Below are 15307 nucleotides of genomic sequence, written 5' to 3'. Positions count from 1 at the left end.
TTCTTCATTTGTAGGCATAGAAGTAGGAAATACTCAAATAATAAAGAAAAAATAGATTTATAAATCATCTGCATAGTTTTCCAGCTATGAGTTGAATACATTACTCATTATTTCGAATCTTACTTGTTTTCTGCATATAGTCTAAAACAATGGGGCTCAGCCTTAAGCCTGATTAATAATATTAATACTTTCAGTGGTTAACTGAATATCCCTCTTATTCATGTAGTGATTAGAGGGTGGCATTGTGCTTGAGAGCATGGACTGGAGCCAGGCTTCTTGGTCAATACTGACTTCCTGTTACAAGCTATGTGGCCTTGGTAGGAGTAATCTCTGAGCGCCATCTCTTCAACTATAAAAGAGAATATTAAGAAACCCATCCTCATAATGTTGTGAGGATTACATGTGTTAATACGTTTAACATACTGAAACTTAGTTAAATGTTTAATAAATGTTAACTGTTATTACTGTGATAGTGTAGCAACATGAAATTATACCTTATAAACAGATTCTTTTTGTTGAGAACTGTGGTAAAGTCTGATCTTATATTTATACCTTTTTGCCTGTGATCCTTCACAAATTTAATTCATGTTAAGATCATAATTACCCATTTAACAGTATACTACTTTAGGAAATTTTATAATGTCCCTTTCATTACCTTTATCTGCATTTTTAAAGTTTTTCAATATGTGGAAATGCTAAGTGTGAGTTAGAATCAGAATTCTTCAACAATGGAAATAAAGATAAAAATTATAATCAGAAATAAATATGAAGTGCTTACACTAGAATTTCCTACCAACAGCATGGCAAATTAAATTAAAGACATGAATAAGAAAAAATATTTAATATGTTACCCTACAACCCAGTTTTGATACTGTTTTTATTAAGAATTAGGCCAAGTGCAAGAGACATAAATAGACATTTTTCAAAAGAAGACATACAAATGACCAACATGTATATGAAAAAATGCTCAACATCACTAGTCATCAGAAAAATGCAAACTAAAACCACAATGGGATATTATTTTACCCCAGTCAGAATGGCTATTATCATCTATGAGGATGCAGAGGAAAGGGAACTCTTACACACTGTTGGTGAGAGTGTAAATTAGAACAACGTCTATAGAAAATAGTCTGGAAATTTCTCAGAAAACTAAAAATAGAGCTACCATTCCATCCAGCAATTTTACTACTAGGTGTCTACCCAAAGAAAAGAAATAAGTATATCAAAAAGATACCCGCACTCATATATTTATTGCAGCACTATTCACAATAGCAAAGATAGGAATCAACCTAAGTATCCATCAATAAATGATTGGATAAAGAAAATGTAATATATACAAAATAGAATACTATTCAGCTATAAAAAAGAATGAAATCACGTCTTCTGCATCAGCATGGATGGAACTATAGGTCATTATCATAAGTGAAACAAGCCAGACACAGAAAGCTAAATATTGCATGTTCTCACTCATAAGTGGGTGATAGAAAAATGTATACATGTGACTGTGTATGCACAAGAAAATAAAAATAAAAAAATTTAATGTATACAAATGGATGTAGAGAGGAGAATTATATACAATGGAGACTTGGAAGGGTGACAGAGTGGGAGGGAGGTAGATGATGAGTAATTACTTAATGGGTACAGTATACCCAATTCAGGTAATGGGTACCCTGAAAGCCCTGACTTGACCACTACGCAATCTAGACATGTAATAAGATTCTGCTTGTACCCCTCCCTCAAAAAATATTTTAAGACAAATGTAAGCATGCTTTCCTAAAAAAAAAAAGGGGGGGGGGGGAAGATAATATTGTGTTTATTTGGAAAAATAGCAAAGATTTAGCTGTTATTGTCTATGTTTCATTTGTACATTTAATTTACATTTAACTTACATATTTACTTCACAGGTAATTTAATCACGTATAAATATATTTATATGTTGAAAGTATGATTAGTCATTTTGAAGTATGCTTGTCTTTGAGTGTCAGAGCAAGGGAGTATAAATTTTGGGAGTATTGATAAAGTTTAGAAACTGTTCTTTTTAATTCATTTATTTCTTGAATTCTTTTTTATTAGTGTATCAGTAGAATGCTCTAAAATGTTTCATTGTTTTTCTTCCTTCAGTGTATGGGGTTTATCACACAGACTTGTATTAAAAGAAATTAACATTTGGTGATTATAAGGAAATGTTTTCATTTCATTTAACATCTGTACCAGATACGATAGATTTAATTATTTTTATTTTAAAAAAAACTCTTTGTAACTTTTATGATTCTTCTGTGGTACATCTTTTATTGAGCATTTTAGACAATTGATAAGCATTATTCAGTGGCATATGGTCTGAGTCTGACATGCTTTGAAAAGAGTATGGAGTTCTGATAATGAGGATTCTGTGAAAATGAGAAAACCAGCACAACAGATACGCTTTGAGAAAGTACGGGTTTTAGCATCTTGAAACAATATATCACACTCAAAAGGACAGAATCAGGCTGCACAATCTGTTAGCTCATTCTTGTCCAATCTGGTCTCCTCCTTTCTTTTGGAGCCAACGTTGTCATCAACTCACTGAATTATATTCTGACTGGAATGTATTTCAGGCACAGAGTAATGTATCTACTTAAATGGAATCTATCTTTCTACAAAAGCTTTTGAGTATAATAAGTATAAAATGTAAAAAAAATCTATTAAGTTAAAGTAAATGGTTCCACAGTTTACATATGTGCCTCCTCCCCCCAACCTTAAGAAAAAGATCACTACCTAGAATAATATAGATCTGTTTTTCTTTTATGTATAATATTGAATAATTTTTTTAATAATCAGGTAGTCAGACATATTTCAAAGGCTGTTTATTGGAAAGATACCAATGCATTACAACAAATATTAGTTGAACAAAAATGAACTATGAAAGTAAAACTTTCTGTATCATGTTTTTTTGTTTTTTTGTTTTTTTTTTTAGTTCTATAGCAGCCCTTCTTAACAAGAATTAAGCCTTAATGTAGTAAGGTATCCGTTTGATGTATAAAATAAACTTGTCTCCTCTCCATCTAGAAAGGTACTAGCTGTCACTGGAAAAATTGAGAAGATGGTAACCCAAGTATTTTTTATGGGGGTTAATTCTTGGATGGAACCAGGGCTAAGAAAGTATATTCTTTATTATTCAAAATCACTGGATCTTTCTATTTGAAATATACTCAGTTGTATAAATGAATTGAGTGTTATATTAGGACTATATTACTTTATATAAAGGATTAAATGTGATAATCTTTGTAAAGTGATAAACACAATGCCTGGCATATTATAAGTGCTCAACAAATTATATCTATTATTATGTTTTAAACTTTAATTATCCTGAGTTTCTGAATACTTTTGCTTGTCTTATGATGTTTTGATCAAGATGAAACTTATTTTTAAGTACAGTAACAAAGATGTATATAATCCAAAAAATTATATTTTCAAATTTGTATAGGCCGTCCTAGTAGTATTTTGTGCTTAATGATTAACAGCTATAAATTTTGCTTTTTATGATGTTCAAATAATTTGGAATTCATCCAGAAAAACCATGTAATAAATGAAGTTGTGTGTGTGTGTGATTGTCTTCATGAGGATGTTAAGTCTTTGCCAGTTGGGATAAGCAAGTAGCTCTCTTTACTGCATTGATTTATGTGAAAGTGGGGCTAGAAGATTGAGAAACAGTTAGCCTTCCCTGGTGCAAAAGGCAGGATATTAATGCCTCACCAGACCTTCTGCCACAGGATTCTTTAGCTTTCCTATGGCAAATGATACATTACTGTTTGGGTGTGATTGGCATTGCCATGGGGCACCATAAATTACACAAGTTATACTTAGTAAGTTTAAAAGTGAAAAAAAAATTTCTCAAACTAATTATTAGAACAAGGACACCAGTGAATTAGTTTCTTGTAGTGTAAATTGAAGATATTTTATGCTGTGAACTATTGAACAAAAAATGGGTAATAAGGTGTCAAATGAGAATACCTAACATGTAGTTTATGAGACTAGACAAGCACCTTTCCTTATATCATGCATTTGTGTCAGCTTACATATCCTGTGCTAATTTTAAGGTAAAGTAGATTCATATTAATACATTTCTATATTCCTCCATAACAGTTCATAAAGTAAATAATACAAGAATACTAGGTGGCCAAACAGAATGAACTACTTATACATGAACTATTTATACATTACATTCAGTTCAGTGAAAGTTGATAAATAACATTTCTTATGTGTATGTCACTAAAATATCACCTAGTTTGTATAGTACTTTTTAAATACATTAGTAATTACTATAAAGCTAAACTTTATTGTCCTATTTTATGGATTATAATAAGTGTAAAACAGCTTGCTTCCGCTTTAAAAAAAACTGAGAAAATTTTTCTGACTAGTGAAAATAAAATGAACAACAAAGCAGTTGGAATGTTTCATTATATGGATATTTTGGTCATACATTTTTACTAAACTGCAGCAGCAGCGATAGTTTCTCAAGCTGGGGATTTTGTGATCTACTTACTGATTTATGCACAGAAAAGATATTAAGTGTATTGCAAACATACTTATGTACATATATTAGAGGGTGCTAATAGAAGAAAAAAAGGAAATAAGATCTGAAGAAATTGTTACTTTTTTATACTTCTATCTTAGGCATATAAAAATTATACATTTACTATTTCCAAGTTACTTCTTCCCTGTTACTTACTGTTGGAATGTGGTGGTGAAACTTTAGAGATGTATCCTCCTTTCAGTGCTCGTGTCTTCTCAGATCACTTGGTCTTTACATTATTCTCCTCATGGAGTTTCCCAGAAAGCACTTCCTTATACTGCGCCTTATGTTATCCTCTGCCTCAAGGACAGAGAACTATCTGAAACAAAGAAACTGGGCTTTCTTTTTTTCTTCTTCTTTTTTTGTGAGACAGAATCTAGCTCTGTTGCCCAGGCTGGAATACACTGGCATGATCTAAGCTCGCTGCAACCTCTACATCCCGGTTCAAGCGATTCTCCTGTCTCAGCCTCCTGAGTAGCTAGGGGTACAGGCATGCACCACCATGCCCAGCTAATTTTTGTATTTTTAATAGAGATGAAATTTCTCCATGTTGGCCAGGCTAGTCTCGATCTCCTGACCTCAAACCTCACATGATCCACCCGCCTCGGCCTCCCAAAGTGCTGGGATTATAGGTTGGAGCCACCACACCCAGCCACAACTATTTAGTTCTTTATAAGAAATTTTGTAAGAAAATAAGATTTGCTCTTTCAAATTTGTGTTAGTTTAAGTATTTTCCGTATAGAATGGAAAGTGATAGAATATTCAGAGAGCATTTATACAACATGAATTTCAAAAACCATTTAGACATATGACAGCTTAGTGAGCTAAACTGAGGCTGGAAATGTTTAAAAATGTAAAAATTATAATGTATAAAAATTGTGAATATAATACATGGAGCGTTTAAAGTAAGATGAGGAATTATTTTACCTATATTGCTGGAATAATTGGTTAATTATTTAGGAAAAATAAACTTAGATTTCTACCATGGTTTCTATACAAAAATAAATTACAAGAGAATTATTTAAATTTAAAAAATAAAACTATAACAGAAGTTGAAGAAATGGGGAAGTATGTATGTATATATTTAGGAAAAGTTTTCTGAGCAACAAAACATAAGAGATCAATTTGCAATTTTAGGTCTATAAAGTTAAAGCATAATTAAAATGAAGTGCAAATAAAAAACTGGGGGCAAAAATATTTATAGCATATGATGGACAAGGGGTTAATACCATTAATATGTTAAAAAAGATCACAAGCCAATTAGAAAAAAAAAGACTATCACATCGACTTAAAAAATTAAAAGGTAAATTATAAAAGAAAACAGCCAATAATTATAAAAAGCATTTAGCTGTACTATTGATCAAAGATAAGAAGTAAACAAAAATACACCAGTTATAGAGTTTTGAGAATATAGTAACATTGAGATGCTAATATATTTATAGTTGTGTGCCTCTCTGGAAAACAATTTTTAAATAGGTATATGTATCCTTTTATCATTACTACATTTACATATAGGATGAATAATAGTATTTACTATTATAGGGCTTTAGGGAAGGTTAGATGCATGTATAAGATTACTGTTATTATTTCAAATTTACAGTTAAAGAAATTTACAGTTAAAGAAACAGGCCCAGTAAGTTCATTTAGTGATTATTAAGTGACTTGTTCAGGGCTGATAAGTTCTGTAAGAAAGCATAAATTGGAACAATTTATTTCTGTCTGCAAGGATTATGGCTGATTTTTTATGATTTTTTGGTCTGTATTTTCAAAATTTTTGGCACTGAACTTCAAAACCAGTGTTTTTTATAATAAGAGATGAACAGAGACACTGAAATATTCCATCCTTTTTAATGGTTGTTACTCATTAAAGGACATACCATTTATCTACAGATTTTTTCTCGATGCATAAAAATAAGATGAATAACTTTTAAACTTTAGTGTGTTTAGAGTGTATATTCTCACCAAGTAGATATTATTTTCAGTTAATTGAACTTTAATCATAACTGTACATGGGACATATATTTTCATGTCCACATAACATAAAAAACAAAATTAATCAAATATAATCAATATGAAAATTTTAAAGTTATACATCTCCATCTTGTAATTGTGTTTTTATTTGCAGATGGAGAACATCATTGCAACAGTAAGAGATTCTAACCTCAAGCTGACACTTGCTTTCGGAATAGGAATGCATCATGCTGGACTACATGAGAGGGACCGAAAAACAGTGGAGGAACTATTTGTAAACTGCAAAGTTCAGGTACTTTTTTTCCTCCAATGAACACATATTTAAATGTAACTTAAAAGTTATATTTTACTTAAATATAAGATATTTTATTTTGCTTTTTAGGTTCTTATTGCTACAAGCACATTAGCCTGGGGTGTAAACTTTCCAGCTCATTTAGTGATTATTAAGGGAACAGAATACTATGATGGAAAAACAAGACGTTATGTGGATTTTCCCATTACAGGTAATTTTCTTAAATTCACAGAAATACATGAAGCTCTATTTTACCCTTAGTAAATTTGAATTTGAATAAGTAATAATTTGAATTTCCACAAATTAAACTTTTGAGAATTGGTCACATTTAAACAGATGATAAGCAATTATAGACTTTTTGTTTCCAGTTAAAATATTATACAAAATACTGCTGCTGTATTTACTTTTACTTACAAAGTAGGAAAATAATAAGTGGCTTAAAGTACTTATTATCAAGCAACCAAAGTTGGTTTCAAATTTATAAATAGATAAAAGTACTTCTTAAGAGCTAGTAGTGAAGTTTCTTAGTAAGTTATGACTAAGTATTACTTTGCTTAATTTTAAATATATTTCACTAGAAATGATACCTCCATGGGATTTCCAGAACCAAAGTGTTTGTTGCTGTAACTTATGCATGAAGACTCTATTAAGATACTTTAAAACATGATAAAAGCATTTTCAGTGAGTTTGAAAAGGGAAATAAACTCAATGTATATTTCCACTAAATGAATACATGTAAAAGCTATATCATTTCTAAATCATTAGTTACCTCAGAGAGTTATGTAGGCTAAAAGGAAGAAATTTTATACTGGGGTGCAGGGAGGACAAGGCCTAAATTGGTTCATTATTCACGGGGAAAATAACCAAATGACTCTGCTGAAAAGATTTTTGTATATATATTTTATTTTTTACTTTTTCTTATTTAATTAAGATAATATCTATTAAACAACATTTTAAAGCATTCCACTAAAGGGAATTTTCATCTTTAAATCTATAAATGTTAAGAAAGACCCTTTCGAGGACTCAGTTTTTCATCATAGTTACGTAACTTGCTTATTTAATTATCAACTTTCTGAGTGAATTACATTAATTTAGGGAACTCAATATAGTAGTAGCCATCAACATAGCAAACATATTATGAAAATAATCTATTTCTTTTGTTATTTGGTTGATTATAGAAGCCTTCCATAATCAGTAAATATACCTTGTGCTATGTGCCACATTGTAGAAATCTCTTTGTTCTCTCTTTTAAAGATGTCCTCCAGATGATGGGGCGTGCTGGGAGGCCGCAGTTTGATGACCAAGGCAAAGCTGTAATTCTAGTTCATGACATAAAGAAAGACTTTTATAAAAAATTTCTTTATGAACCTTTCCCAGTAGAATCAAGGTAAATCTTAATTAAATTAGTTTAAGTGGATTTATTTCATCACAAGTTAGTGTTTTTCTGGTTATATTTTATTATATAAAAATCAGTAAAACAGGTAGCTTAAAAAAGTTTAATATAATGTGAAACAATATAATTATCACTTTATGACAATATTCAATTATAATTTAAATGTTAAAAATAACTTTTTAAAATAAGCAGTATAGTACAGTGTTCAGTCACATTGGCTATGAAGCCAGATGACCTGGGTGAAAATCTGAGCTCTACCATTTACTTGCTTGATCTTGAGCAAGTTAGTTAACTCCTTATTGCCTTATTGTACCTATTGTAAAATGGAGATGGTAGCAAGACCAGCTATCTCATAGAGTATTAATAATGATCAAATGCATAACGCTTAGAACAGTGTCTATCACATAATAAACCTTTAATAAAGTATTAGTTTGGTGAGGGTTTTCATAGTATGGTTATACAGTTAATAAATAAATATCCAAAATAAGGGAGCACGTAATTAATGATTTAGGCTGCTGGCTTATTTGAGAATCATCCTGTACCTCTTTTGGGACCCAGTAACCACTACCCCTTTCACAAAGTGTTCTCTTGTATTCTCAGCTGAAAATAACCTTTCTTCCCTCAGATTTTTGTATTTTTCACTTATAAACACTTACCACTTTCTACCTTTTATCATAGTCCTTTTCTATATATTGGATCTCCTTTACCATATTCTAACTGCATTGAAGACAAAACATCTGATTCATCCTGTGTATAGTTATTGGTTCTTTTAAATTTTTTATAAGTGCAAATAATGTTGATTTTAAAAACTTAGAAAGTCAGCCAGGCACAGTGGCTTTCACCTGTAATCCTAGCACTTTGGAAGGCTGAGGCAGAATTGCCTGAAGCCAGGAGTTTGAGACCAGCCTGGATAACATAGATAGATCCTGTTTCTACAAAAAAGTAAAAATAAAAAAATTAGCCAGGCATGGCGTTTCATGTATGTGGTCCTGAGGCAGCAGGAGGATTGCTAGATCCCAGGAGTTTGAGGTACGGTGTGCTGCAACGCCACTGCACTCTAATTTGAGCAACAGGGTGAGACCCTATCTGCAGAAAAACAAAAGAAAAAGAAAAAAATATTAGTTATCTAAGTACTGATCTCAAGAATTTAGAAAAAAAATAGCGAATTGAACTCAAAGAAAGAAAAAGATAAAGATAAAAGTTAGAATTAATAAACTGAAAATAAACATAACTAGAGAAAAATCAGCAACACCAAAAGTTGGTTCTTTTAGAAGGATGAATAAAATTGATAAATTTTTTAGTGTAAGTATAAGGAATGGAAAAATACCACAGACTGGAGTAATAATAGGATATTAACAACATAATGCAAATAATGTTTAAAATTTACATCAAATAGTAAAATTTCTTTTAAAAATATAAGTAGTCTTTCATCTATCAAAGCAATTGAATCTGAAATTTAAAATCTTTTAGAAAGAAATCTTCTGACCCAGAAGCTTCAATGGTGAATTCTTCATAACATTTAAGGGTGAAATAGCATCAATTGTACACAATCTCCTCCTAGTCTTAGAAAAGGGAAGAATACTTGCAGCTTGTTTTATGAGACCAGAACAACTTGGATACCAAAACCTGATAAGAAATTTACGAGACGGGAATGTAACAAACGTCTCTCATTAATATAAATGTAGAACTCCTAAACAGATAATAGTTAATCAAATCAAGCAATGTATAAAAAGATAATATATTACTACTACATGCAGTTTATTCTATAAATGCAAAGATGATTATTTGAAAAATGAGTGAATATAATTCACCATATGAACAAGAATGAGAAAAATTATATAATCATTTCATAAATGTAAAAAAATTGATGAAATTCCATACCTATTTATAATAAAACTATTAGCAAGCAGGAGTATGAGGGAATATTCTCTAATCTGATAAAGAATATCTACAAAAAATCTATATCAATCATCATAATTTATAAGAAGATATTGAAAGCTTTCCCTTTGAGATAGGGAATGATGTAGGGATTTTGCTTTCACTTCTTCCAGTAAGCATTGAGCCACAGACCCAAACCACTGCAGTAAGGTAGCAAAAATAAATGGAAGTCCAAATACTCTTTTGAGAAGAAAGTGACTAGAAAAGCACAACAGGAGGGCTTCTGAGACACTTTCAATGCTTGATGTTGGTGTTGATTACACAACTGTGTTCAAATTGTAAGAATTAATTATGTTGTACCTATATAATTTATGTAATTTTATCTGTGTATACTTCAGTAAAAAGTTAACTAATTTTTTGTTTTGTACCTTGATATGACCATTATTATTTTATATATTACATAGTATTTCATAGTTTATTCATTTCTCTATTAATGTACACTTAGAGAATTTCCAGTTTTCTCCTCTTGTGTATAACATTGCAGTGAAAGATTTTCTTTCCTATTCTCACATGTAAATGTTTCTCTAGCAGATCATAATGAAAAAGTGAAATTGCTGGTTCATAGTGATTGTTCAAATAGATATTACAAATTTGGTCTCAAAATTGACTGTACCAATTTATAGTCTGCAACTGGTGACCTGAGACTAACACAGCAACTTTTTTAAATTCAGCTTATTATAACCAGTTTCTCATGTCCTTTGCAAAAACTATTTTTAATACCTGCATATTTTTCCATGAATTATATTTTTACTTAGCTTTTTCTTTTGTTGAACATTGCTTCCTTTTTTATATTTAACATAAGAAACTAAGCTGAACATTTTGTTATACCAGTCTTTCAACACATCTGATTATCTTTGTATACTCTATAACACCTAATATATAATGTTTTATATGACTAGGGACTTTAATATTTACAAATTAATGAAGAGAATATATTTGCTCACTCTTCTGTTCTAAATAGCATCTCTTTCATGTCAACTCTCCTTTAATCTGCCTCAGTAGTTATTCCATACTTACTCCATGCCCCGTACTTGTGCTCTTCCTTGCTCTGCAAGATATCCCTTCTGTTGCCTGCCCTTACTCTACCTCTCGTGGCTGTCATCATCTCCTGAAAGTCAGTAGCTTTCTTTTTGTCAGCTTGTATTCATTTTACATCTAGCAATTTATTTTCCAAAAATGATTGGTAGTGATAAGTGCCATTTATTGAGTACATACCATGTGACAGGCACTAGTGATTGCTTTGAACAAATTACTACTACTGTTAACTTAATCTGGAAAAATGTTATTATAGTACTTTTGTGACATTCTCTCTAACTAGCCCACTTTTTATTCACATTTAAATGAAAATTATAAAATACTTTTTTAAAAGAAAATGAGAACACATATATGTACTGGTGAATAATATGGGTTCACCTGAGTTCATGATACTAAGTGATTTATAGACTCATGATTAAAGTACATTGAAACCAAATTCCCACTAAATAATTTGGAATGAATTATTTATAAAGTATACAAAATTATATACTAAATTTTAAGTTATATAAAACAAATTTGTTTTTATCTTAGAACATAAAATCTGAATCTTGACTATGTGAGATAAATTTAAGTGTTTTCAGTTTAATGCTCTTGTATGTCTCCCATGTCTTGTTCACTATATAGTTTATTAGGAGTGCTCTCTGACCACTTAAATGCAGAGATTGCTGGTGGTACAATTACATCTAAGCAAGATGCATTGGATTATATCACCTGGACTTACTTTTTCCGGCGTCTTATCATGAATCCCAGGTAAGTGCAAGGGCAGTTATATACCTTTCTGTTTTGCCCTGAAATAAGATATATTTGAAAGTAATAAACTCCAAATTAAGGTACATACAAAAAAGGCAGAACTTTGGAGATTCTAGGTATATAAATTTGTCTAAAGAATCAGATGACATCGCTGGTATCACAGTATATTAAAATATCAATAATTATATGCATTTGTTACTTAACCTATTTTAATTACCTTAAGCCATCCTGAGGAATGTGCTCTGTAGTTGAGACTTGAGATAACTGAAGTCATTAAGAAATGTGCTAAACTACATGACAGTGACTTAGATGCAGTTGGAATTCAGAAAAGAGTGAGGCTTGTGAAATTATAGGTGGAAAAAAATTGTAGGACATTTATAAGTGTTAATAAGAAGATTGCAGGAGAAAATAAAATTGAGGCACGGTAGAGTGTCACTCCAGACAATATGTTAGATCTTCATTCAGCACTTACTGTTTTTCAGATGGTAAACTAAACACTGAGATGTAAAAATGAGTACACGACTCCCTGTTTTTTAAGGGCTGATCGTTAGTGTGGGAAAAACACATAGAAGTCATTACAATGAAAATTATAAATCCTCTAATAGAATGATATTTAAGCCTATGAGAGTGACAGCTTCACAGAAAAGGTGACACTTCATCCAAATCTTGAATCAGGAACAGGAGTAGAAAAGGCAAAAGGCACTTGAGGCAGAATTAAATTATGTGGGCAAAAATCCTCTGGGCTTGAAAGAGTCATAAGTGTTTAGAGAATATGAAAAAGTTTAATGTAGCCAGAACCTAAGGAGAAGGGAGACAAGATTGTCTTGACTAGAAAGTGGGCCAAGAACCAGAGGCTACAAGGCCCTTATGCTGTGCTAAGGAGTTTGCATCTGATCCTAGAGGCTATGGAGAGCTTTTTTAAACATGGATTAACATTACCAAATTAGGTTTTGTTTTGTTAAATATTTGTTGCACTATGGTAGGAAGTGAACTGGGATGGAAAGACCATTACAGCAGGAAGACCAGTTAGGAAGCTACTGAATAATAGGGAAAAGATAATGAGGACCTTAGATACAGAGTGAATGGAGGAAGGGTCAATTTTAAGGGACGTTCCAGATGTAAGTAAAAGAAAATATGAAACCATTATAAAGTCTTAGAGAAGTCATGATGAAGATGTTCTTACTAAATCTTACCTACTAATACCTTAAGAAGTTTCTTTTCAGCCAACATTTTAACTTACTTAGATAGGAGTTTGAGAATATGGTGACATTTTGCCCAGTTCCCTCCACTGTTAAGGTGTCTGGGTTAGATACTAAATATTATTTGAGAACATAGCTGCAAAATTAGTGAAATAGCCATCCAGAACTGCACATTTACCACAGCAAACAAACACATTACAGGATTAGAATTGTGGAATAGACTTTACATTTATTCTAGCCCAATCTTCTTGTTTGATATTGAAGATATGGAAGCTGGAAGCTTAAAATCACTTGTTCTAGGTCCCATTACCATTTCTTGATAAAGCCAGATCTTACGAAGTCAGGTTTTCTGACTCATAATCTACAACTCTGTGTGTGTGTGTGTGTGTGTGTGTGTGTGTGTGTGTGTGTCTGTAGATGGGAGTTGGCATGTAACTGTAGATATATTTATCATTTCTATCACATAAGAATCAAGGCATTTAGTGTGACAGAAAGAGCTTTGGGCTTGGAATCAACACGCTGATTCTTGTTTCCTAACTGTCCTTTACTAATGGTGTGAGTCTGAGTCACTTTACTTCTCTGAGCTAGACGTTCTTCATCTGGAAAGTAACAAATAGCCTCCCTCCCTCACTGGGTCATATTGAGAATTACGTAAATGAATTAAAGCCATTCTAATTCTGTATTAATTATAAAGAATATAATGTTGATTTTGAGCTGTTCTTCTGAACTCCCTGTCAGTTGCTTTACTTCTGTACCATCCTAAAGAGTCTAGTTTAGAGACTAAGAACCTAGTCATTTTAGTCAGTTTGTCTAATTAGCACACAGAGACATAATTCTCTGAGGCCAATTTAGTACTTTAGCAAATGGTAGTTCCTTACTGAATCCACAGATACATTGCCCTTTGTGTGTATATCTCCTTTTTAAATTTTTTTTAATCGTTGAACTTTCTATTTTAAATTGCAAAAAAAACCCACAAAAATAGTACAAAGAAGCACTGTATACCTTTTAACCAGTTTCCCCGTGTTAACATCTTACATGACATGTATAATTATCAAAATCAGGAAATTAACATTTATACAATACTATGGGCTTTATTCAGATTTCACCAATTGTTCCGCTAATGTCCCTTTTCTGTACAAGATCCAGTTTAATACCCTGAGTACCCTGTCTAGTTCACTCTAGTCTGTGATATTTCCTCAGTCTTCTTTGTCTATCATAACCTTGACGTTTTTGAAGAGAACTGGCCAATTGTTTTGTAGAATGCCCTTCAATTTGGCTTTTGCTGGTTTCCTCATCACTAAATTCAATTATGTCTATTTAGCAAGAATATTACAGAAATGATATTGTGTTCTTCTCAGGACATAATATTAAAAGGTTCTTCTCTGCCAGTCCTATCGATATTTGAAATATCACCTTGTATGTGAAAGACCCTAAAATATGTGGCTATAATCTGCTCTCTATCAAGTTACAATTTTATTTCTCCAGCCTTCTGAATATTGCCACATGGCCTTCCTGCCGTCATTTCACTTTAACATGTCCAGAACTGAATTAATCATATTACTCTCAAAATCTTTCTCTACTCTAACTTTCTTACTTTTGTTAATATTATCACTGCATCTGTTTACTTTGACTTAAAACCCCAAATTTACTTTTTTTATCTTCCCTCTCCTTTGCTTCCATAGTTCTGTAATTGCTTAACCTGCTTTTAGTCTTTCAATTTTGCCTACTTTGTAAACTGTCAGATAGTATCGATCAGAAATTAAATGTATTATATAGGGGTTGGGAACTAGATAAGGTTTAGTTAGTAGACATAGAATGCAGTAAAACTTTAAATTAAGATAATGAGTAGGAAACTGTCCAGTGTTTACATTTTTTTCAACCATGAGAGTGAGATGAGCCAGGAGCACAGTTGGAGACACGGGTCGGAATAGGGGTCCCACACACAGGGAGATGGGTAGGTATGACTCCCTGTTGCTCTGGTTACAAACTGCCTTCTATTTTATAATATTATGGTGAGAAAATTCACATGAAACTGTAATAAACAGTAGTAATGAAAGACAGAACAGGAAGTTTGGGTACACTTATCACAGTAGACAAAAGATGAAATCTCAAGAGGTTCATAAATTACAGAGATTATAGTGAGCCTCTGATCCAGAGAACTTCTTGGGTATTAGCAA

General features: G+C 31.8%; 1 protein-coding gene across 1 annotated transcript in view; it reads left to right on the top strand.

Moving 5' to 3' along the window:
• ASCC3 (activating signal cointegrator 1 complex subunit 3) overlaps window positions 1-15307 on the top strand; it is a 392325-nt gene that overhangs the window by 288281 nt on the left and 88737 nt on the right. The window contains exons 31-34 of the mRNA XM_025383070.1: window positions 6678-6815; window positions 6906-7026; window positions 8070-8202; window positions 11806-11931. Coding sequence (XP_025238855.1) covers window positions 6678-6815; window positions 6906-7026; window positions 8070-8202; window positions 11806-11931 — 518 coding nt within the window. The remainder of the gene's footprint in view (window positions 1-6677; window positions 6816-6905; window positions 7027-8069; window positions 8203-11805; window positions 11932-15307) is intronic.

Source organism: Theropithecus gelada, chromosome 4, assembly GCF_003255815.1.
Source record: "Theropithecus gelada isolate Dixy chromosome 4, Tgel_1.0, whole genome shotgun sequence".
Taxonomy (NCBI): Eukaryota; Metazoa; Chordata; class Mammalia; order Primates; family Cercopithecidae; genus Theropithecus; species Theropithecus gelada.
Note: the sequence above shows the minus strand (reverse complement) of the source record. Positions and strands in the feature narration are given on the sequence as shown.